The sequence below is a fragment of the Plectrocnemia conspersa genome, unplaced genomic scaffold, assembly GCF_051122295.1.
Source record: "Plectrocnemia conspersa isolate PC_06_02 unplaced genomic scaffold, ASM5112229v1 ptg000010l, whole genome shotgun sequence".
Lineage (NCBI taxonomy): Eukaryota > Metazoa > Arthropoda > Insecta > Trichoptera > Polycentropodidae > Plectrocnemia > Plectrocnemia conspersa.
In genome coordinates this window covers 20,742,917-20,763,525 of record NW_028277174.1, presented here as the reverse complement: position 1 = coordinate 20,763,525, position 20,609 = coordinate 20,742,917, and the positions used below count along the sequence as shown (strand labels likewise).

Below are 20,609 nucleotides of genomic sequence, written 5' to 3'. Positions count from 1 at the left end.
AAGAAAAGTTTACTTCTTTCATTTTGGATTTAATTATAAATAAATAAGCAACTGTCAATGCTTTAATTAATAATTTTATTTTATGAATTAAATAATTGTAAATATTTAAAAAGAGGAAATATCTGTAGAAATAATAAAAAAAATCGCGTTGGCAGATTTGGCCATAGCGCGACATTCCTCGGCACTGCCGACTTTCGGCGGCTGCGGCTTTCGCTGTCAGCGTCATCTGCGAATTTTCTTTTCGGATACATAATGAGTGCCTCAACAGAAATTAGTTCATATAGAGATCAGCATTACAAGGTAATTTTTTAGTGGCGAATTGTTTTATACAGTTGTTCAATCGGCGACATATTTAGTTTACTAACAGTCACCTAACCTCAAAAGGCGTTCTATACATATCTGTGTCAATCGTTTTAGGGCTCTCGAAGCGAACAAGAACGCCAATTGAAACAAACGTCTACGCTGTACGTAGGAAACCTGTCGTTTTTTACTACCGAGGAGCAGATTTACGAGCTATTTTCCAGATGCGGCGATATCAGAAGAGTTATAATGGGATTAGATAAATACAAGAAAACACCTTGCGGTTTCTGCTTTGTCGAATATTACTCAAGAGCCGACGCCGAAAACTGCATGAGGTTTGTTTCTTTTCACACTACATGAACAGTTGTACAAATTAATTTTTAACGATTCATTTATTGTTTGTTATGCTGGAGTAACAACTGGTTATATTAACGACTAATGTCTACTAACTGCACTTTCATTGTCCATATGTTGTCAACCTTCTGTATGCTAGTGGTTAATACAATAAATAGAACATTGTTATAAAATTACTAACATTTATGTATGTAGTAAAAGAAGAAAGGCAATATATATTATTGTGGCTACACAATGCTTATTTTTCCGCCAGTTCAACAGTAATAATCTAGTGCCTTCTGGTAGCATGATTAGAAAAGATTATTTATAAGTTATTATAATAATAAAAAAATCATAAAAATAACTATATATGTACATGTAAATAGTATTTTTTTTTATTGCTATAAACATGTTATTTTTCAGATACATTAATACGACAAGACTCGACGATAGGATTGTTCGTACCGATTGGGACGCTGGATTCATCGAAGGACGACAATACGGGCGGGGAAAGAGCGGCGGACAGGTAAAACTTAAGTCAAGTATCTCCATTGTAAATCTATATATATTTTAAAACTTTTTCATTTGCCACTATAGGTCAGAGATGAATACCGGATGGATTACGATGGCGGAAGAGGGGGATACGGCAAAATAATAGCACAAAAAGTAGTCCCAAACACTATAGATCATCGTTGAACAGTACAATGAACATTCTTAACGTTTAACACATGTGAATTAAGTTAATTTATACTATATAAGTAAATATAATAAAAATTCCAAATGTTTGGTATGTTATAAAAGTGTTGCATCAACAGAATTTCTTTTTCTGAGTTATCTTAATTTTTTATATACTTACATCTTGGTTTTTTCATTTAAAAGATTTTCAAAGAAGTGCTAGTATACATAATGTAAATAAATTTATTCATACATTTTTAATTTTCTTTCATTTAATTGAATATAAAATAAATCATATTTTACATTCGTCGTAATGATTATGATATTAATTATTTAAATAGTTTTTAAGCGGAAAGTTACTTAGAAACTACACGTTAAGAAATACTTGTGTATAGATATTATGTGTATATACCTATGGAATAATTTCTATTTTGAAAGGCGAAACTTAATTATTACAAACATTTGTTACAAATAAGTAAATAATTTCGGTATGCTATCAATATTTAATTATTGATTATAAAATCTATCCATTCTACAGTTTTAACTATTAATGCTAAATGACGATATATCGTTCGTCATTATGTAAAACAAATGCTAACAAAGATCGCTTTTGATGTCACGATGCTCGAAAAAGTAAATTAATTTGTGAACTTCTTACCCTGTTAGTATGATAATGGCTGAAACAATTTTTGAACGAATTTAATTATAATAATGTATAGGAAAATAATCAATGAATGAGGAATTTTTAAAAACAAAGGATAAAAGTAACAAGTTAAAAAAATCAACCCGTACAAATTAGCAAAATTTTATATTAAAAGTCACTAAAACAGTTGCTACTATCAAGGAAAATCTATATACTAGATGAGTCGATTTAAGATTTTAATCTACTTTTTCAAGTTAAACCAATATGATATAATTAAGTTATTGTTTAGTTTTTGCTCTCGTGTATAATTATGATCTTTGACCGCTACCACCTGTCTATTTGAATACAATTGCTTTCTTTAACCCGCCGTTGGTCGCGCGAGTGTTGCATACGCCGTTGGTCGCGCCTGAGCGAATAGCCGCCTCTCAGTTCTTTATGTTTTTAAGTTTAAATATCGAATATTTATTATTTTTGGTTTATTTTTGGTTTATTTTAGTGTTGTATATATAAAATAAATAAATTCTTTAAAACTTTTATTTACATAACGAAAGAAGAAAAATAAAATAATAAATATTTTAAAAGTAAAATATAATTTTTTTAGATATATGCTTAAAACTTTAAAAATAACATAAAAAAATACATATTATTTTTGATTTTGATTACTTGAATACTTAGTTATGCAATCTGGACATAATGCCGATGAACGTTCTTTGCATATTGGGTTATAGCACATGTGGCATTTGATGGTGATTTTGCGATTTTTTTCTTAGGGCAAAAATTACATTTTGGACGATTCTATTCACTTGGTTTTGGGTGATGAATTATCGTAGTGTCAGGTTTCTCTCCTAAATACTGCAATATTTTTATTTGCAAACTTTGCGATAAATTTGTTCAATTTTTTTTAATTATCTAAGGAATCGAAAAAAAAAATCAAAATAGTTTTTTTATACTATGTATCAAAAGAGTTAAATAAAATATATTTATAAAATAAATTAAAAACATAATAATAACAACAAAAAAGTAAATAATAATAAAAAGAAACTACCAAAAAATAAAATTTCCAGCATGAATCTAACCCGCGTAAATAACGTTCTCTCTCGATCCTTGATATAAACACAACTAATACGCAAAACCAAATGTATAACAAATTAGTAAACACGTGTTTGAGCCTGCAATATTAAAGAAAACATAATTCTTGAAAAGTAGAGGGACCCGCAAGTTAATATGTTTCCTACAAAAAAAACGGCATCAAAAAAACCGATAGGGTGAGCGCTGCGCCGCCGTGCGACCAACGGCGGGTTAATATGTTGGGTTGAGTTATACTATAAGGAATTTCAGTGACTAAATTTCTGTTTATGTAAACCATGAAATGACTGAAATAAGCCAAGCTGGTGCCTTGAGTTTAGCTTAGTGAAAGAGGTCTCTTCTAAATAATAAAAAAAACAAATAATTTACATTGTTATTTTATTATTTATAAAAGCATAATACATAGGTATCTATATAGAATCAGTACTTCTCCGAAGATAAAGAGAAGTACTCTCTTCAAAATGTCAGATACTCGTTAAAAAGTAAGATCGCGATATTCAAAGATAATAAGTCACTACCTAATACTCACATAAATCGGTTACTTTTTAGGGATTTAAACTGTATTTAAAGTAAAACTAAAGCAAACCCATGAGCCCTGAGGTACGGCGTTGAAACTTTATTGTCTTGTCAAAATCTGGTAACCTTGTTGTTAGTTCATTTGTAGGTACAGGGGACAGGGGTACTGCATTATCTTAAATAAACAAGTATTATGAAAAGGTATAGAGATGGATTTTTTGGTTTCATTCAGAAATATTTTATAAATGTGAATATGTGGTGTGATGGCAGCCCCGATGCAGGGGAACAAGGGTAGTAGCAACACTGGGTGCAGGAGGGACGCACGTGGACGGAGCGCGGGAACATAGGGAAGGACACGCGCACCGCAGCACAGAATATTAATCCTTTCAACGCCAAGCGCATGATATGATGCGCAACTAAATCTACTGTCTAACGCCAAGCGCATGATATGATGCGCTCGTTAAAACCTTCGTTTTTTAAAGAAACGGAAAGGTAAAAGTTGGCAATATATGTTTTAAAAAGCAGTTTGAGTTCCTAGTAAACGATTTCAGTGATTTTATTTATAGAATTTGCGATGAAACAGTGGTATATATAATTATAAAGTCACGCCTTAATTTTAGTCGTTTGTATTTCGCGCGCGGTTTCGATCGTGCTCTTTAGGCCACTTTTAGGGTTAGCGCAAACGCATCGCGGAAATTCGTTTTTTTATACTTTAATTTATGAATCGAAATTAAATTATGTCATCAATATTTCAATGATGATTGTGATTTGTAAATACTTGTGAATATATTTATACGTTATTTCGACTGTTTTAATATTGTCAACTGTTTTTGTGATTGGTTTTTATTGTTTGTAATTTTTAAATAATAATAATAATAATAATTACTATTAAATACTTATTAATAAATATAAATAAGATATAATTAATAAAATATCAATAATAACTCTTAGTAAATATTAAATAATAATAATAATAACAAAAACGATTCCTTGTCGTAGAATCATTTTATTTTACTTGTTCTATTATTTTATAATTTATTTGTAATATGTTTATTTATTTACATTAAATTAATACCATCGTGACCTAACAGGTTACCCCAATGCGTCACGATGGTCGAAAAGTTTATTATTTATTGTATATATATGTCTATGTGTGTAATATATATTACATGTTCCGCCTGGAGTGTAGATATGTTGCACTCTTGCCGTTCCCAAGCCCGGATAAAGGAGGAGGGTTTCTATCATGAAGCAAACCAACCAACGTGGATAAATTCAAATAGTTATGAAAAAATCACAAAGAAATAATAAATCCGCCCCGATTCATAATGACCAAGACCAGAGGTCGGCAAAGTGCGGCTCCGGAGCCGCATGCGACTCTTTGGCCCCTTAAGTGCGGCTCTGGCACAAATATCCACGGGCATTCGCACCAGATTTAAAAAACAAGGAAATATGGAGCTCTAAATTCGAACGTCTTTGTGTTGATTTGGAAAATTATAATAAAGGTTTGCTAAATTAATAAATAGATTTGGCTCTCAATTTTTTTTAATCGTTGTAATGTACATATTTGGCTCTTTGGCTAATAAGTTTGCCGACCACTGACCTAGACGATCGAAATCTAGATAAACGAATGGACTTCAATTTTGGAAGCTGGAATGTGCAATATTACAACCAGGAAAAATGCAAACAATAGCGGAAGAAATACTAAAACTCAAGATATATCTAGAAGCCCTACAAGAAATTAGGTGGAAAGGCCAAAACCGATCACCGGTTGTAGCGCCGTGGAAGAAGAAGAAGAATATGTATATATTATAAATTATACATATAATAATATATAGTTGTAACATCGTATCTTGCTATCAAGTTTTATTATTTATTATTTTTATATATAACGAAATATGACAACCTTCAACAACAATCAATTGCAAACACCATTGATCAAAAACAAACGGTTTGGTTATTAGGGTTATTTTTGTGTACGATATATGTGATTTTGTATGCATCAAAGAAATGTTGTCGATTTGTAAATTTTTATAACAGGATGTAGGTCAGACGAAGAAAAAATGCGTTGCAGATTTATATATTAAAATTGTCTCAGTGTGAGCATGACCCTGTTTGTCGTTCGCTTGTATAGTGCCGCGCGCGTGCATGTGTGTGTAAGTGTGTCCACGCGAGCCAACACGCGGACCGACCAATTGATTTAGTTTTCTTCACTTTATATTTCCAACAATACGACTAAAAATGTTTGTTTATTGATATAATTAGAATGTTTAAATCATGTTAATCATACATATATAATTTTAAAATATAAAAATTGAGTATTTTGGCTGTAATGATGTGTTAAACAGAGTAAGTAGCAAAAAAATTATATCGCTAAAAACGCATGGCGTACAGCGAGTAATTAAGAATTTACCGGTCGGCGGTCTAAGGGTTAAGAAAAGTTCATAGTTCAGAAAAGTATTTAAATTATTCTTATAATTATATTTGTTGATATATTAAATTTGATAGAATTTTTAGGGACTAAACACGCGCACGGCGATAAAAAACTAAGTTTTGAATTTTTTTAATTACTATGTAGCAAAACGCCACTTTTGCAAACGTTAAAGCCAAAATCCAGTAAGATGCACATAGCAATCTGGTTTCTGAGCATGGTGCCAATATAATTAACAAGTAAGTTAATTGCTTCTGTATGTTTCTTAGTATTTTTTATTATTATTTTAGAAATAGATTAAAAGATGCTTACTGCTTACTTATTGAGAAGGTATGGCCTAAAAGTTCCGCCAAGAAACTTAAACCTCTATGCGCGGGGCCTCAGAAAAAATCTCGAAATTCCGACATCTGAGTCGGCACGCATCCCCCACCTACAGGCCCTAAGAAGCACACATAATCTTTCGGTAGATAAAACCATCTAGCAGCTCATGAAAAACTTCTAATAATTGAAAAGTGTAATTTTTCTTATATTGTTTTCCCCGAATCTAGCCATCATATATGGAAATAGTACCAACTAAATAATTTTAAAGTAATGTAATTACCTCAGTTATGTACTTAAAATTATCTTTTTTAAAATTATATTTAAAATAAATATAACGCAAAATTAAAAAAGCGATAAAATATTTTTTTAAATTTGTATGATATTTAGAGTATTTCTATTAACAGTTGATATTTTAATATTATAAAAAAAAATTATGAAAAATAATTAATATTCAGTAATATTTTTAATTTACTTTAATTTACTCATACGTAAATTTTTTTACATGGTCATTATGGCATATCATTGCAACAATGTAGTTTTGTTATTTTGTATTTTTTCTTGACTATTGAAGAAAAATAGATTTATTTTTATTAGAAAAGAGGATGTCATTTATAAAAGCTTATTTTAGCGCCACGTATAAATATGACGCATACTGAGGTATTTATATATATCGACACTGGCAATACTGAGATTGCATTGCCCAACGGTCGCTCATCGAATTCGGCTCATAAGTCAATTTCACGTTCTAAAATGTAAATATACATAGTTTGTTAATATTAATGCGTATTTATAGATCAATTACTATAATTATACTTTATTTAGAAACATGGATAGCTTAGATTGGAACTCTTTAATGCTGAATTATCAAATCACTAATGATGATTTTCTGAAACCGAAACCCACGTTTTTCATCGAAGTGATGCTAAAACTTTTCGAATCGATGGATGTTCAAACGGAATCGTTAATAAAGGTAATATCTCAGTATATTTAACTTGTCGATAAGATAAGTAATTATTTAAATAATATCATATTACAGTTCAAGCCAATCGTGAGCCATCAAGAGAATTTGGAGGCATTTTACGATTTATTGCCTTTGCTCAATTTGGCCGAGGCGATAAACTATCTAAGGCTGGAGATTTACGAGAAAAACGAAAACACCACTTTGGCCGATTTAATAAATCCCACAAAATCAATGGTGGAGATTGTGTTTTGTCTATTCAATAATTTCATTCTGTTCGTTCAAGAGCGCAGAGCCGGTATAGTGGAGAAGGAAGAAGATACAGAGGAAAAAGCGCAACAGATGAACAAAATGATCATGGAGAAAGACAAATATAAAATCGAAATAGACGATCTACAGTTGGAAATCATTAAATCGGAGCAGGAAATTAAAAAGGTTTAGACTTTATATATATATATACATATGTACACTATAAAGCTTAACAAAAGCTAACCAATTCAATTTCAGATGAATAACGATATTACCAAGTATAAAGAGCACAACTTAGAACGTGAGAAAGAAGTCAACGAACTAAATAGCGAACTTGACTTCATCAAAACGGAAAACGAAAACATTGAAGCCGATATAGAGAAAGAACTGAAAAATCATGACAGAATGATTGAAGAAATAAAAAGGTTTGATTATCTTGTTAGATAATATTTATGAAAGTTTAATTTGTTAATTGTATTATTTCGACAGACTAAGATCACTGATAGTGACGGATGGCGAGATAGAAGAAATGAACAGTCAAAAGAGATTATTATTGAAGTTAGAACAAGAACAGCAACAAGAGATCGACGACAAACATAATACGATTTTGACCAAAGAAACCAGCATTAATACGCTAGAAAAGAATATAGTATGTATGTCTGAGTGCGATACCATGTTTGACGTCTTAGATGGAGTTTATCACAAAATTAGGTATATGTCTTTGTATTGTTTCAAGTTGACATGGGGGTAGATATCAATATCCAATTGATAATAACAATATTATTATAGGGAAATTAAAAGTGTGAGCATGTCTACGCACAGCGAGGAAAGAGAACTGTGCAGTTATCAGAAAACCGCTGTTAATTTAGAAAAGAAAGTTGCGGAATTGCAACAAATGGACGAGCAACTGTCCGAGGAGATAAAGAAAATAAAAAATTCTGCTGAGAATGAACTAGCAAAATTGACCAAGTATGATTTTTATTTTTATTTTGCTTACATTATTTTATGTGTATATTATAAATATCATATTATTATGTAGGGAAGAAGAAATGCTAACAAAAGAATACAATAAATGCAAAACAACTTCGACAGAATATCAAAACAAAATAGACGATTTGCAAGCGGCTAATGTTAAATATTATGAGCAGTATAAAAAAATAATGAAATCATATACTGAAGAAATACCATCTCAATATGACAATATGGTAAAAATATAAATAATTTGATACTTCTCAAATGAGTTTATTAATAATAAATTATACTTTCAGATCGATGAATACGTATCCAAGATTGAAAGAATTATCAATAAATTATCATCAAAGTTTTGAAATTACACTTTAAATATTATTAATAAAACAACTTTTCAATTAATCGTATTAATGTATTTCTTATAAATCATGTTGTAGTAGATAGCATATAGGTTACAAATAAATATATATTGATAATAGAATCTAAACGTGTTTCAAACAGATTAACTGCAAGGATGTGCGTCGCTGGAATTCTCTTACTATATCTTCTTTTAAACTGTAAATATATATTTTTAAACGTATTCAATGTATAATACATATATACAAATTGTGCTATTTAACACTTACACCTTATCTTCTTTACTTTTAAGTTCAGGAATGCAATCAAAGGCTTCATCAAAAAGAGTTCTAAAATCATATGAACATTTTTATATTATTGTATATGTTACTTTTATTAAACCTAGCTTACTTCACTCTTGGCGTCATGAATGTGGAAACGGCTTCTTTTAATACTTCGACGTCTACGTGAGCTTGGATAGCGCCATATGGTGAAAATTTACCATTACAGCCGGACATCAAACGCACGATTTCCTCAGCTACAGTTTCGACTATTTGAGTCAAGACGGCCTTAACGAGACTCGGCGATATGCTGTGAATCTATAAATCGCACAATTTTACAAATGCAAGTACAAGTTGTCAAAATTTTTTGTTTTACCTCAGCGTGTACAGCTATCAAGTTATTGATGCATTCTTTCATATACGGCCGCACATCGCTCGGTTTTATTTTGGTGTTCCACTCAAATTTACCGACGTACATAGATGGCTCTATTGTACCTACCAACGGATCGCTCTTTTGCTCTAAATAAGCTTCCATTATTGCCTTATCTAGGGTCCTCAATGACACCTTGGCGGTTTCAACGGGTAATATTGGTTTGTTATATCCATTCCTGAAAAATATAAATTTTATCTAAAACATCTTTACTTTCAATTTTAGTTTAATGCTATAATTGAAATAGTCAAATCGTTCTTTAAAATAAATATGTATTAGAAATTGACTTATTGTTTTTCAAAAAGATATTGCAATGCAAAGCCATGGAAGATCAATCAATCAATCGGAATATCAATATCGCATTAAGATTTCTGCCACAAAGGTAAAGCAACTAAATTAATATTTATTTGAATACACGAGCAGGGCATAACAGCTTTATGCTAACGCTCCCTGCACTGAAAATAAAACAATACACATTAATATTATGTATAATAATGACTGAATCACAATGCATTAGTGTTTGAATTATCGACAGCCATAGGTTACGAACTGACTTTGATCACATGAATAAATTCTGAAAAACCAAATAAGGTTATAGGAAAATTAGAGGTTTGAGATTTTTTGCTTTTTCAAATTTCATAAATATGGTACCCACTTTAACCCCCATATCGAGGAATTGGTAAACATATTGTATGGGATGAAAACCGTGCTCTTGATTCAATGCAAATAATGTTGAAAAATAATTATTTAAAAAATAGTATATAAATATTTCCTAATAATATCTTAATCAATTAGTTGTTTTTTTTATATGAACGCTACATAACAGAGTGTTTCCACCGCAACGGAAATGGCACGATTTTATTGCTTTTGAAGTGAATTCTAAGCAGGGATCTCCTTGAATTTGGCCAGAAAAATGCATGTCATTTAATGAAATGGAAATTTAAAAAAAACAACCATTGAGTAAATTTTGCCCCTCCTGGAAAATCTGAAATGACATTCCTGATTATATATAATGTTATTTTTAATAATATTTCATATTCAATTTTTACAAAGTCATTTCAATATCAACATATTCAGTCAAAATATAAGTAACCATTTAACATAAAAAAACTACCTAAAACTTATTTTTATATACATATATAAATAGCTTACTTTTCAAAAAACATTAAAACCCTCGGTAGCACACAATCAGAAGTGTAACGGCAATTCGAAAGTGTGATTAACAAGCAATACTGCCAAGGAGGTGAAACAGGAAGTCCATCGTGCGTATCGTCCGACAATCGGCTATTAAAAACCATCAGGTTTGGCGATCCCAAAACAACAGATAAGGGATAATAATTTTATATATTATTGTATTTATTTACATTTAATTTTTTAGAGTTAATACTTTTAAATAATTTAGGTTATAAATCGTCAGCGGCGGCGAAGCGAAATAAATCTCGCAAACTCACAAAAGCTGATATCGGTTTGCCGCACGACTTTAAACACGTGTCACACGTCGGATGGGATGCCAATAAAGGTAGTACATTTTTATCCATCTTAATATTGTCATTGCCAATGATTACTTTTAAATTATCTATTTAGGTTTTGACGTAGAAAATCTTCCCGAGAAGGATATGAAAGACTTCTTTTATCGTGCCGGTGTGTCGGACAGTCAGTTGGAGGATAAGGAGACCAGAGATTTTATTTATGATTTCATCATCACGCACGGTGGAGCTGACGCTGTGAAAAAGGCTTTAGTGGGAGAGGAGACCATTGCCAAACTGGCTAATAATGCAAAAAGTATATTAATTTTATTACTATTATTACTTTTTGTAATATTAAAATTTAATTTTTTTTATGTATAGATAATCAAGCTGGATTTCCACGGCAAATGCCACCTCCTGTTCCGCTGCGAAATACTACACCGCCTATTCCCCCAGGTACATTTATATTATAAAAGTATAAAAGTAAAACTTGCGTAGAATACCACATTAAATTGAAGACGGAATTTGTCTTGATGCAAAAAGTTTTTATTGAAAACAATATCATAAATCGAAATCAACAACTCTTTTATGCTGTATTATTTTTTTGTCTATGAAGCTTTAAGCCTTGTACATAAAATTTATTACACAATAATTAAACCATTATTCGGATTAACTGCACAGTTGGACCTCAACAAGAATTTTAAATTAGATACATCGTAAAAGTACCCAGACATGCATAACTGCCTTTCTAACGTCAAATACTGTAAATCAGAAGTTGCCCGTTGGTGTTGACGTAACGGTACTCAGTTCGTAGGTTAACAACTCTGGGCTACCGAGCTCACAACTATAAGTATTCGTCTTGTACTCTCAGAGGGACAATGTATTGTTTTTGTTCTCCCTGTAAATCTGTCTTTGAACACTGAATTTATGAATTGATTTTTGCTTCCTTGATTATTTTTTGATTCCAGTGGCAAACATATTATTGTTGTTGTTCCTAATTGGATAAAAACGCATTCCTCAGTGCTGGCTGTACTGTACAAAGGCTATTGTAATAACCCATAGTCTTGTATGGCGATCTGAGATTTTTCTTTCTGTCCTGCTAATTGTCAAACTAACCTTATCTTATCGAATATTATGGGTGTTTTAAGTATACTATATTAAATGTACGTATTTGTAAACAGCTCCTGTTATAAAAGAAGTAAACGGTTCTCGACACGCTCCTCCGCCACCTTCTAGAGCGCCTCCACCGCCGCCTCCGCCTCCTCAACGACAACTTCCTCCACCACCGCAAGGTAAATATGTTTTCAATTAATATGTACATTTACGATGTACGTGATTCATATTTCAATTTATTTATTACATTATTCAGTGGATGCGCAAGCTCCTCCTCCGCCACCGCCGGGACCGCCTCCTCCACCGGCTCCGCCACCATTAGTGTTACCAACGGGACCTCCTGCACCACCGATGGCTCCGCAAGGGCCTGATACGCACACTGCGTTAATGGAAAGCATCAGAGGCGGAAAAGCGCTTAAGGTAAATATAAAATTGCAATATAATACATATACACTTTAATTAATACAATCATTTTAATATTCAAGCATGTGGAGGTTGATCAGAAGCGTGGCAATCTTCTTAGTGAAATACGACAAGGAATTGAGCTGCGATCGGTTGCTGTTAATTCGAACGAAAGCGATCGTAAATCGACCACTCAAAATGGATTGGCAGGAGCGCTAGCGAGAGCTCTCGAAGAACGATCGAAAGCGATACATTCAGATTTGTCAAACAGCGACGACGATGATACAGCCAGCGACGGAGACGAATGGGAAGACTGAACATGAAAATGTCTACTTTCAGTATTTTATATTTGTGAAGATATCGGACGCGATCAAATGAAGAATGGTGGCAAATTGTGTCATCCACGCTGGGAGATAATTAATATTTTTTAAATAATTGCATCATAACATTTTGCAGTGCAATAACGACTCGATAACAATGACACTTAACGAGTATGTATTTAAAATAAAAATTAACCATTCTAATAATTTATTTCGTACTTTATAAATACCAGTTAATACCAAAATAAGATTTATAAATATATTTTCCATATTAATTAATATGTAATTGTTATTTGTTAAACGTTTTATACATAAAAGAAAATTAAATGATTTTCGTCATATTATGTATGTTTATTATACATTTTAACAGCATAGTTGACTATTTTTTATAACACCTACCAATGTAATATATATATATATATTAACATTTTAAAGTTATTGTATTATAATATATTAAATTGTTTACTGAATCGTTTTGCAAGTTGAACTTACCTGAAAAATTGTAACCAGTGATTTTAAACTTTTCATATTTAATATTAAATATATTTTTAGTATTTGGATAATAAAACTTTAATTATAACTAGCAAATTATTCGTGAAACATTAAGCTCTAATGTTTTTTTATTATTTATTCAACACAACATTCTTCAAATACCTCATCTTTTTTAGCTACCAAAATCCAATGTTTTTAAGAGCGATTTCCATTACAATCCATGCAAAGTTGGCTGATTGAAATGACAATACCTCCTTGATGTCTTTAACAATAATTTGATATCCTGTAAAAAGTGGTGGCCAAATAAAATTGATGCTGACAAAGAAGAAAGAACTCTGATGAAATATCTTATGTAAAAAATGTGCTGATACCATTAAAATAAACTAGCGGAATGAGCAACGATACTAACTGACAAAATATCACTTTAAAAAGAACAATATACCATTTAAAATATTAAGAAAGTGATAGAAATTGCACTATGCTTGTCAGGTACAAATGGTTCAACGGAACGCATTTTTTCACAACAAAATAAAATTTGTATGGCATAAAAAAGGCAGTTGGTGTTAGAAACTTTGAAAGCAATATTACAAATTAAATACAATTTTTCCGATTCTTGTGAGGAATTTTGGAATAATATATCAAAAATTGACGAATCATTAATCCTTTCAACGCCAAGCGCATAATATCATGCGCAAGTAAATCTACTGTCTAACGCCAAGCGCATGATATGATGCGCTCGTTAAAACCTTCGTTTTTTAAAGAAACGGAAAGGTAAAAGTTGGCAATATATGTTTTAAAAATCAGTTTGAGTTCCTAGTAAACGATTTCAGTGATTTTATTTATAGAATTTGCGATGAAACAGTGGTATATATAATTATAAAGTCACGCCTTAATTTTAGTCATTTGTATTTCGCGCGCGGTTTCGATCGTGCTCTTTAGGCCACTTTTAGGGTTAGCGCAAACGCATCGCGGAAATTCGTTTTTTTATACTTTAATTTATGAATCGAAATTAAATTATGTCATCAATATTTCAATGATGATTGTGATTTGTAAATACTTGTGAATATATTTATACGTTATTTCGACTGTTTTAATATTGTCAACTGTTTTTGTGATTGGTTTTTATTGTTTGTAATAATTAAATAATAATAATAATAATTACTATTAAATACTTATTAATAAATATAAATAAGATATAAAAAATAAAATATCAATATTAACTCTTAGTAAATATTAAATAATAATAATAATAACAAAAACGATTCCTTGTCGTAGAATCATTTTATTTTACTTGTTCTATTATTTTATAATTTATTTGTAATGTGTTTATTGATTTACATTAAATTAATACCATCGTGACCTAACAGGTTACCCCAATGCGTCACGATGGTCGAAAAGTTTATTATTTATTGTATATATGTGTGTGTGTGTGTGTAATATGTGTTACATATTCCGCCTGGAGTGTAGATATGTTGCACTCTTGCCGGTCCCAAGCCCGGATAAAGGAGGAGGGTTTCTATTATGGAGCAAACCAACCAACGTGGATAAATCCAAATAGTTATGAAAAAATCACAAAGAAATAATAAATCCGCCCCGATTCATAATGACCTAGACGATTGAAATCTAGATACACGATTGGACTTCAATTTTGGAAGCTGGAATGTGCAATATTACAACCAGGAAAAATGCAAACAATAGCGGAAGAAATACTAAAACTCAAGATATATCTAGAAGCCCTACAAGAAATTAGGTGGAAAGGCCAAAACCGATCACCGGTTGTAGTGCCGTGGAAGAAGAAGAAGAATATGTATATATTATAAATTATACATATAATTATATATAGTTAAATGTAACATCGTATCTTGCTATCAAGTTTTATTATTTATTATTTTTATATATAAAGAAATATGACAACCTTCAACAACAACCAATTGCAAACACCATTGATCAAAAACAAACGGTTTGGTTATTAGGGTTATTTTTGTGTACGATATATGTGATTTTGTATGCATCAAAGAAATCTTGTCGATTTGTAAATTTTTGTAACAGGATGTAGGTCAGACAAAGAAAAAATGCGTTGCAGATTTATATATTAAAATTGTCTCAGTGTGAGCATGACCCTGCTTGTCGTTCGCTTGTATAGTGCCGCGCGCGTGCATGTGTGTGTAGGTGTGTGTACGCGAGCCAACACGCGGACCGACCAATTGATTTAGTTTTGTTCACTTTATATTTCCAACAATACGACTAAAAATGTTTGTTTATTGATATAGTTATAATGTTTAAATCGTGTTAATCATACATATATAATTTTAAAATATAAAAATTGAGTATTTTGGCTGTAATGATGTGTTAAACAGAGTAAGTAGCCAAAAAATTATATTGCTAAAAACGCTTAACGTACAGCGAGTAATTAAGAATTTACCGGTCGGCGGTCTAAGGGTTAAGAAATAAAGAATAATTAGAATTTTTGCTTATATTTCATTCAGGCAGTACCTCTAATTTGTATTATCCGTCACTGCTATAAGGATTCAATAAATTGTAGCTGTGTTGCAGTTTATTGTGAACAAGGTTTCTTACATTCTTCCGAAGCAAATACATCGCCGCTTAGAGAAAAAAGGAACAATTTAAAAAATAATATTGTGGGTAAATAGGTAAATATAAAGCTCTGAAGCGCGCGCAAGTATATTTTCACCAAGTTCAGTTTGGTATAATTTCTCTAAATATAATAATTGTTAAGTATTTTACGACCTATATATTATAGGTATCTTATGACATGATAAAAGAAATAAGTTTTCAGCATAGTATTATAGAAGAAATAAGTTTTCAGCATAGTATTATAGAATACTAAGAGTAAGTAATTTTTTTACTTACTATTTCTACTTTTGAATATGATTGTATTTTTTTATATTAAAAATAAAATTAGATTAATAAATAATTAAAAAAAATTATTACAATTTTTTTTAGTTACAATATTTAAATTGTCACAATTAATATTTTTTTATTTTTTTCACACTGGCAATCAATTTCCAAAAATGTCGCGAATGGCGACACTTTAAAACTAAAAGTCAAACCACGATGGGCAAAGTTAAACGCGGACGAAGCAATAAAGGCGGTGCGGGGCCTATGCCCCGAGGGCCTTCGCTCGCCGAACAACTCACCGGTAGCGATGTTCGCGCCCCGAGACAAAAGAATAGAACTGTCAAACTAGACCACGCAGAGGTTAGTTCGCATGCTTTATGCACGTTGACGTTTCACATAAACACTTCAAAATTGTCGTTAAAGTTTATAGACGCTGATTTATCGAAGAAGATCTTGTCCAGCGCTAGACAGCAACAGCAAGAGCTTGAAGATCCGGGTCAGTTAGATCCGAAAGAAAGCATTTTAAGATTACAAACGTCGGGTTAGTAAATTTTATTTTTAAATTAGTATGACGATTTATATTAATTATTTATTTATTTAATTGTTGTTTACGTAGATGTCGATAGTGACGAAGAAGTCGAACAGGAGGAGGATAACGATGTGGAATATGACAATTATTATGAAAACATTGAAGTTGACGATGAAGATGAAAGAGCCCTCGAGATGTTTATGGCGAGCAATCCGGAAAGAACGCGCACACTCGCTGATATAATTTTGGATAAAATCAACGAAAAGCAAACGGAACTAAGATCACAATTATCCGAGACTGGCGATGTTCAATTACAAGAAATAGATCCCAGGTTATTATTCATTTTTGTTGATGTTTTCCTATATCTTGTTTTGTTGTTGACTGATAAAACTTAGTTTAGTCCTAAATATATTATTTGCTTTCACATTGGCAATCTAATTTCTAAAACTCAAGAGATCGGTTCTATAATATATTATAAAAAAAGTTTACGCATCAAAAATAAAATCTGGTTTGATAAGTAGATTGAGAATAATCGATCTATAGTCTTCGCGCTTGCACTACTTTGCGCTTCAAAGCTGAATAAATGCATTAAATAATATCAAAAGCCGTTCTGTTTGTTTCATGTCACAAATTCCTTGAGGTTTAAAATTTTGTCAAAAATGATCCATTTCCATTATCAACATTTGCAGTATTTCTCGAAGACATAAATAATGACATATTTTATTTTTACTCATGTTTCAAAGATGTAACCAATGATTAAAAATTGAAAATTATATTACAATGTAATTTTTTCATTATTATATAGAGTGCGAGCTTTATACGAAGGCGTTCGAGACGTTCTAAAGAGATATCGCTCAGGAAAACTACCGAAGGCTTTCAAAATGATACCTAACTTAAGAAATTGGGAACAGTTGCTTCACATAACAGAACCTACTTCTTGGACGGCAGCTTCAATGTATCAGGTCTATATTTTGATCATTCTAGATCGACGAATAAATATATATCAATGCTTATATTAAACATATTTCCAGGCCACTCGGATATTTGCATCAAATCTGAAAGAAAAAATGGCACAAAGATTTTATAATCTTGTACTCTTACCTCGTATGCGGGACGACATAGCCGAATATAAAAAGATCAACTTTCATCTTTACCAGGTACTATATTCACTTCATAATATATCTAAACCATTTTAATCAATTCTTATTGTAATATTTTATTCCTTATCAGGCTTTAAGGAAAGCTCTCTATAAACCGGGCGCTTTTATGAAAGGAATATTGCTGCCACTATTGGAGGTAATTATTAATATATTTAATAACCAGTTTTATGTGGAGCAAAATTAATAATTGTTTTATTTATTTAGTCTGGAAACTGTACATTGAGAGAAGCAATAATAATAGGATCGGTGCTCGCTAGAAATTCAGTTCCAATTCTACATTCTTGTGCCGCTTTACTAAAAGTAGCCGAAATGCCATACACTGGAGCTAATTCCATCATTATCCGCATTTTCCTCGATAAGAAATACGCTTTGCCGTATAGAGTTGTGGATGCGACAGTATTTCACTTTTTGAGGTACATTTCAATTTATTTCATTGTTATTTAAGAGTATTTTTAATCAATTTATATTTTGTAAAGGTTCGAAAGGGATAACAGGATATTACCAGTATTGTGGCATCAGGCTTTGTTAACGTTCGCGCAGCGGTACAAAGCCGATATATCTTTAGAGCAACGCGAAGCTTTATTGCTACTTCTTCGCAAACAATCGCATCCGACAATTACACCAGAGGTTCGTTTATATTTTAATTGATAAAATAGTATATTAAAACTATGAATGATTATTTTTAAAATATTATTTATAGATAAGAAGAGAGCTTCAAAGTGCAAAATGCAGAGATTCTGAAATTAAAATAAATGACGCAGTCATGGCATTTGAATAATAAAAAAGTATAAAAATCATTGTTTGTTATATTAAAATGTCCTTTTATTGTTTAACTTTACACACAATCAACTCATTGCCCTTAATAATTTTATGCAAGGGGTCAAAAACAGTACCACATTGAGAATATAAATTAGAAGCATACATTATATAATGTATACTCAAGATTCTACTACTACATATTAATAATGATCATATACTTTAATTTTTGCTTTGTTAATTAAGTTGTTCGATGGAAGGTAGTCTAACATGCTATGGTAATATACTAACTAGTTAATTTTAACCAACAATTTATGATGTGTGGAATCAATATCAGACGTATAAAGTATAAATTTGCTAACTCCACTTTTGGGTAAAAATTACCTAATAATGTTATCTTGTACCTTTAATATAAATACACAAGCTCAAAAATTGCTATCTCCAATTAAACATCAAAATTTCATATCAAGAAAATTGAGGTATTGTTTTATTTTCAAGTTTATTTATCTTATTTAGTTTTTTGTTTCTCCTGTAAAGTTGTCCAATATGGAGTTGGTCGTCGTCATATCATTTGACAACTTCCTTTTTCTTAGAATGAAATTAACTTTATTGTATGTCTTATTTAGACAAAATAAGATAGAAAACAACCAGCGGTGAGTTGAAAATAACAAAATTTCATTAACCCTTTGCAATCCAATCTTTTTTCTTATTAAATTTACTGCGATCCAATTTATTTATTCACAACAATTTAGCTTCTTTTCTATTATTTATATATCGCTTATTTAGGGTATACCCTGTACCCGTTACAAATGTTGGTACCACTACCTGAAAGCAATGACAAAAGAAATAATGTTTCGCTCTATCCTTGTAAATAGTATTTAGTTAATTGTTCACTATTGTAATTTACACAAAGCCAATGATTCTTAAAATTTTATTAGCTGACCGTGCTAATAAAATTTTCTTTATTAGCACGGTCAGCTATAGTTCAAAACAGTTATTTAATTTATTTAAAGAAAATATGTACGTAAATTTAAAAACAAAACTTTATAGATTAAGAACCATAGATAACAATTCCTGCGTCTAGGCTTTGACAATAGACGGATACTCGACGAGCTGTTGGTACAGACTCAAAAAATTATTTCCAAAATCCATTGAAGGATTAACGGATTTTATTAATTCAACAATTTCAGATAAAATGGTTAGGAATTACCAAATCTTTTTACTGTTATAAATTAATAGAAGTATCCCTGAGTAACAAACGAAATAAAATACTGAAAATTTTATCATTAAGTAACTTGAAAATGCTTCAGAAAATGAAAATTATATTGGGCATGACATTCTTTGGACTGCAATACATATAAAATTCATACTTGAAAGCACCGTTCACTCTATTGTATTGGTTATTGTAATAGTCCAATATTGATTCTAGAAGTCACAATTCTCCTTATTCATTTTCATTGAAAGTATTGTAATTACCTAGTTGTTATTATTAAACTTATCTTATATTTCATCATATAATACTAGTGGCGCAATACTTACATTTTATTATTATTCGTTTTCCAAATTATTAAGGTGTAGTAATAAAATACAGCTTAAAACCTTAACTGAGAAATATCTAATGTTTATAAACAAGTGGTAAATAATATATGATATAATTATGGCTATTAGGAATTGCGTCGAGACAACCCAATAGTTTTCGGATTTTTCGCTGTTTTAACCCGAAAATCGAGACTTGTAAAATTTATATATTTTGTACATTGAATATTTTTAATAAAATCGGTATAGTCGAAAATACACAAATAACCCATATCCTCGCTTGGTATACAAACAGGTAGCAAGCTGACAGTTTAAGATGATTCGTCACGTGGGCAATGATAAAGAAAAGTATTCTGAAAGAAACAGATGATTTATTGTACCAAGGGATTATTACTTCTAGAACGAGTCGGAAGGAAGATTTTTAGAAAAATTAATTTTGTTTATTGAAAAT

The 20,609-nt window shown here is 31.0% G+C and overlaps 5 protein-coding genes and 1 long non-coding RNA gene across 6 annotated transcripts in view; 4 read left to right on the top strand and 2 right to left on the bottom strand.

Moving 5' to 3' along the window:
• LOC148230935 (uncharacterized) overlaps nt 1–20,609 on the bottom strand; it is a 565,745-nt gene that overhangs the window by 82,213 nt on the left and 462,923 nt on the right. The window lies entirely within an intron of this gene.
• On the top strand, nt 156–1,569 carry Cbp20 (cap binding protein 20). The gene is made up of 4 exons (XM_088195833.1): nt 156–300; nt 418–635; nt 1,057–1,159; nt 1,231–1,569. Exons 1-4 carry the CDS (start codon nt 253–255, stop codon nt 1,327–1,329), a joined length of 468 nt encoding a protein of 155 aa, XP_088051959.1. The 5' UTR covers nt 156–252; the 3' UTR covers nt 1,330–1,569.
• Nucleotides 6,897–8,959, top strand: LOC148230960 (uncharacterized). Its single transcript, XM_088194559.1, has 8 exons — nt 6,897–7,054; nt 7,125–7,272; nt 7,339–7,695; nt 7,768–7,934; nt 7,999–8,220; nt 8,299–8,478; nt 8,549–8,714; nt 8,778–8,959. Exons 1-8 carry the CDS (start codon nt 6,945–6,947, stop codon nt 8,835–8,837), a joined length of 1,410 nt encoding a protein of 469 aa, XP_088050685.1. The 5' UTR covers nt 6,897–6,944; the 3' UTR covers nt 8,838–8,959.
• LOC148230959 (exocyst complex component 2-like) lies at nt 8,870–10,874 on the bottom strand. Its single transcript, XM_088194561.1, has 5 exons — nt 10,678–10,874; nt 9,472–9,703; nt 9,226–9,413; nt 9,105–9,164; nt 8,870–9,033 (listed from the first exon to the last, which is right to left on the bottom strand). Exons 1-5 carry the CDS (start codon nt 10,821–10,823, stop codon nt 8,961–8,963), a joined length of 699 nt encoding a protein of 232 aa, XP_088050687.1. The 5' UTR covers nt 10,824–10,874; the 3' UTR covers nt 8,870–8,960.
• Nucleotides 10,923–13,198, top strand: LOC148230958 (uncharacterized). The gene is made up of 6 exons (XM_088194560.1): nt 10,923–11,044; nt 11,122–11,307; nt 11,373–11,447; nt 12,173–12,283; nt 12,361–12,524; nt 12,590–13,198. The coding sequence occupies exons 2-6, from the start codon at nt 11,142–11,144 to the stop codon at nt 12,821–12,823; spliced, it is 750 nt and encodes a 249-aa protein (XP_088050686.1). The 5' UTR covers nt 10,923–11,044; nt 11,122–11,141; the 3' UTR covers nt 12,824–13,198.
• Nucleotides 16,340–18,663, top strand: bys (Bystin). Its single transcript, XM_088196028.1, has 9 exons — nt 16,340–16,537; nt 16,601–16,718; nt 16,794–17,037; nt 17,512–17,668; nt 17,738–17,863; nt 17,937–18,002; nt 18,071–18,279; nt 18,343–18,493; nt 18,567–18,663. Exons 1-9 carry the CDS (start codon nt 16,394–16,396, stop codon nt 18,642–18,644), a joined length of 1,293 nt encoding a protein of 430 aa, XP_088052154.1. The 5' UTR covers nt 16,340–16,393; the 3' UTR covers nt 18,645–18,663.

Bases quoted from the DNA above. Each gene is read 5' to 3' on its own strand.
- LOC148230958 (XM_088194560.1), top strand. From the start codon at position 11,142: ATGAAAGACTTCTTTTATCGTGCCGGTGTGTCGGACAGTCAGTTGGAG. The intron at 11,308-11,372 runs GTATATTAATTT...TTTTATGTATAG, and splicing joins ACTGGCTAATAATGCAAAAA to ATAATCAAGCTGGATTTCCA. The intron at 11,448-12,172 runs GTACATTTATAT...ATTTGTAAACAG, and splicing joins TACACCGCCTATTCCCCCAG to CTCCTGTTATAAAAGAAGTA.
- LOC148230960 (XM_088194559.1), top strand. From the start codon at position 6,945: ATGACGCATACTGAGGTATTTATATATATCGACACTGGCAATACTGAG. The intron at 8,479-8,548 runs GTATGATTTTTA...ATTATTATGTAG, and splicing joins GAACTAGCAAAATTGACCAA to GGAAGAAGAAATGCTAACAA. The intron at 8,715-8,777 runs GTAAAAATATAA...TTATACTTTCAG, and splicing joins CATCTCAATATGACAATATG to ATCGATGAATACGTATCCAA.
- Cbp20 (XM_088195833.1), top strand. From the start codon at position 253: ATGAGTGCCTCAACAGAAATTAGTTCATATAGAGATCAGCATTACAAG. The intron at 636-1,056 runs GTTTGTTTCTTT...GTTATTTTTCAG, and splicing joins GACGCCGAAAACTGCATGAG to ATACATTAATACGACAAGAC. The intron at 1,160-1,230 runs GTAAAACTTAAG...TTGCCACTATAG, and splicing joins GGGGAAAGAGCGGCGGACAG to GTCAGAGATGAATACCGGAT.
- bys (XM_088196028.1), top strand. From the start codon at position 16,394: ATGGGCAAAGTTAAACGCGGACGAAGCAATAAAGGCGGTGCGGGGCCT. The intron at 16,719-16,793 runs GTTAGTAAATTT...TTGTTTACGTAG, and splicing joins TTTAAGATTACAAACGTCGG to ATGTCGATAGTGACGAAGAA. The intron at 17,669-17,737 runs GTCTATATTTTG...ACATATTTCCAG, and splicing joins CGGCAGCTTCAATGTATCAG to GCCACTCGGATATTTGCATC.
- LOC148230959 (XM_088194561.1), bottom strand. From the start codon at position 10,823: ATGGTTTTTAATAGCCGATTGTCGGACGATACGCACGATGGACTTCCT. The intron at 9,704-10,677 runs GTAAGCTATTTA...TATATTTTTCAG, and splicing joins GTTTTAATGTTTTTTGAAAA to GAATGGATATAACAAACCAA. The intron at 9,034-9,104 runs GTAAGTGTTAAA...ATATATTTACAG, and splicing joins AAAAGTAAAGAAGATAAGGT to TTTAAAAGAAGATATAGTAA.